Here is a 2,741-nt window from a genome sequence, read left to right on the forward strand (position 1 = left end):
CTTCCCTGATAATAGTGATATCCCTGCAACTCCGTGGACGTAGGCAAATTGCCGAACCACATAAATACTGTCTTGTGCGTGTGATTGTTTTTATTTGGCGTGTGTTTTCTCTATTTTTTTTTTTCTCACAGGTTGGGAATTTGACTTAAATTCCCTTTAGTGTGTGGTGCTGAAATCAAAATATAATAAGAAGTACTTGCGGTACATACTCATAGATGTGCAGATTCATGGATTTCTCCAATTCTCGAGAGAGGAGATTGTGTGATCCCCTACTCAAAGTACCAAGTGGAGAGGGCAAAGAATGGCAAGGGACTAGTGCACATAAGATGCTGTTACAACAACAAATACTAGGTAAGGTGGTCCAAGAACCACTGGTGGATTGTTACCGGGGCCGACGAACTAGATGAAGACCAATCGTCATGGTCATGTACCTTGTTCGAGCCTGTGTACGTAGATGGCGATGCTCAAACACTCCAATTACGCCACATCCAGCTCGAACACTATGCATGCTTATGAAGGCTTCTACCTCCTTATGGTTCTTGTTTGTTTGCAAGATCAGCCTCGCCTGACAAGGACTTCTGCGATGTCCATACAATCATTGATTGGGAATCACTATTGATATTGCCAAAACATATTGCCTTCAAGGGCAATAATGGCTACTACCTCAGAACCTGGGCGATCGAGGAACACCCATATCTAGAGTTTGCATCAAGTGACATTGGAGACCTGACTATGGGGAACGAGGTCTTTACCACTCACGATGGAAGCGTCCTCATAAAGTCAAATTCCTTCGGCAGATTCTGGAGGCGCAACCCTTACTAGATATGGGTTGACTCCGATGATTCCACCATCAACAACTCGGATACTTTGTTTTGGCCCGTTAGAGTTGACAAAAATGTGGTCACTCTCCGCAACTTTGGTAACAACAATTTCTGTAATAGACTTAGTACTGAGGGCAAGACCAGCTGTCTCAATGTCGGGGTCTCCACAATTTCCAGGGAGGCACGCCTGGAGGTGAGAGAGCTTGTTTTATCAAGAAACATCTATAATGTCAATTTTTGCCTCATGGACGTCAGGATCTACGACCAGAGGGTCATCGTGATGACTATCGGAGACGCCATTAACATGAACCAAGAACCCCACACTCAACAGGTGAAGCTCTCGTATACAGAGACTAAGAGCTGTACTTGGAACGGTAGTGTCTCATCGAAGTTGGGTATCCAAATCACTATAGAAAGCGGCGTTCCATTCATCACTGACGGCAAGTTAGAAATTTCGTCCGAGTTTAGCGGTACATAGGAGTGGGGAGAAACTGAATCAGTGACTACTGTAGTGGAGACTGAGTACAATGTTACTGTGCCGGAAATGACTAGGGTGACCGTGAGCATGATAGCAACTTAGGGTTCATGCAATGTTCCTTTCTCCTACTCTCAGTGCGACACTTTGACCGATGGGAAAAATGTTATTTACAATATGGATGATGGTGTTTACTATGACGTCAACTGCTTCAACGTCAAGTACCAAACCAAAGAAGAAAAGCTATGATGTGAAATGCTAAGTGATCACGTTCCTTGCCTAATAAAATTGTGCTTGCCTTTACTTTTGGGACTTCTGGAGAGTGTTTTGTCACAAGATGCTTCAAATGATCCTCTCCATGGGGGTTATATAAAGGACAGGAAGCTTCTGGAGACTCCTGGAGCCATCTACACTAAGTCATTAGTGGGAAGAGTGTACAAGGTTCTAGAGATGCCTAGAGATGTTAACATATCTCTACACTATGGTGGAAGGCATGAGAGGAGTCTAAGGCTTTCTAGAGAATTTTAGGGATCTCTTATATATTATTGTACATAGAATTGTGTAGGATATTTTAGATCATTCTTGAGTTGTAAGGAACCCTCCAAGGTTCCAAAAACTTCCTAATGTGCCTATAAATAGGTGAGACCTTCATTTGGCCAAAGCACCACCTAAATCACTTCCTAACCAAGAAAATTGAGTTCCAAAGTACTTGTAAAGCTTCATTTGAGCAATAAAGCTTTCATTCTTTAAGTGTTGCCTACTATGCCCTCTAAAGCTTCTAAGTCAGGTGCATCTTAGCCTAACAAGCTAAACATCGGGAGTAAGGCTGACTTAGCAAGATCAAGGGTCTTGACTTTTGACTTGTCTAAGTACTGCACGAGCTTAGGAAAAGACTAAGTCCGTGACAGTTGGCCATGATTGGAGAGCGCTTTAAAGAAGAGATGTTTCTTTTATTTAACCTATCTACTTAAGTTTGTATTTTCTAAGTATTGATGAAATAAATATTATGTGGGTATTGTATGGCTTTTTTTCCTTTTTGTTTTTTTTTTCTTCGGTTTTAATATCTTGTACTTAATACACTCACTTACATATAACTCATTTCCAGATCTTAGAAATGCCTTGAATGGAGGAGAAACATTCTTTTATATATTTTATACGACTTTGAGTTCAATGACTTATTTGTGCAGTACCCATTTTATAGACTTCCATATTTTGACCTCCAAACATGCACCTTAATGTAGTTATGTTGGATTGAACACTCAGTCAATATAGAATTTCTTGTTAGGAGGGTAGAATTATAGACCCATGATTTGCCAGATCAGGTTATGCTGGTGCTCTACGATGCCACTCCTTTGGATGCCTCCATGCATGGGGATTTGATGACTATTTGCTCATTCACAGTTACCATTACATGAAAGTCTACCCTTAATTCATGACCCAGTCAC

The 2,741-nt window shown here is 41.3% G+C and overlaps 1 protein-coding gene across 1 annotated transcript; it reads left to right on the top strand.

The window, feature by feature from the left end:
- The first annotated feature begins 454 nt into the window (after positions 1–454).
- Positions 455–1,299, top strand: LOC117918136 (cytolytic protein enterolobin-like). The gene is made up of 3 exons (XM_034834659.1): positions 455–541; positions 646–744; positions 823–1,299. Exons 1-3 carry the CDS (start codon positions 455–457, stop codon positions 1,297–1,299), a joined length of 663 nt encoding a protein of 220 aa, XP_034690550.1.
- Positions 1,300–2,741: the final 1,442 nt, after the last annotated feature.

Source organism: Vitis riparia, chromosome 7, assembly GCF_004353265.1.
Source record: "Vitis riparia cultivar Riparia Gloire de Montpellier isolate 1030 chromosome 7, EGFV_Vit.rip_1.0, whole genome shotgun sequence".
NCBI lineage: Eukaryota > Viridiplantae > Streptophyta > Magnoliopsida > Vitales > Vitaceae > Vitis > Vitis riparia.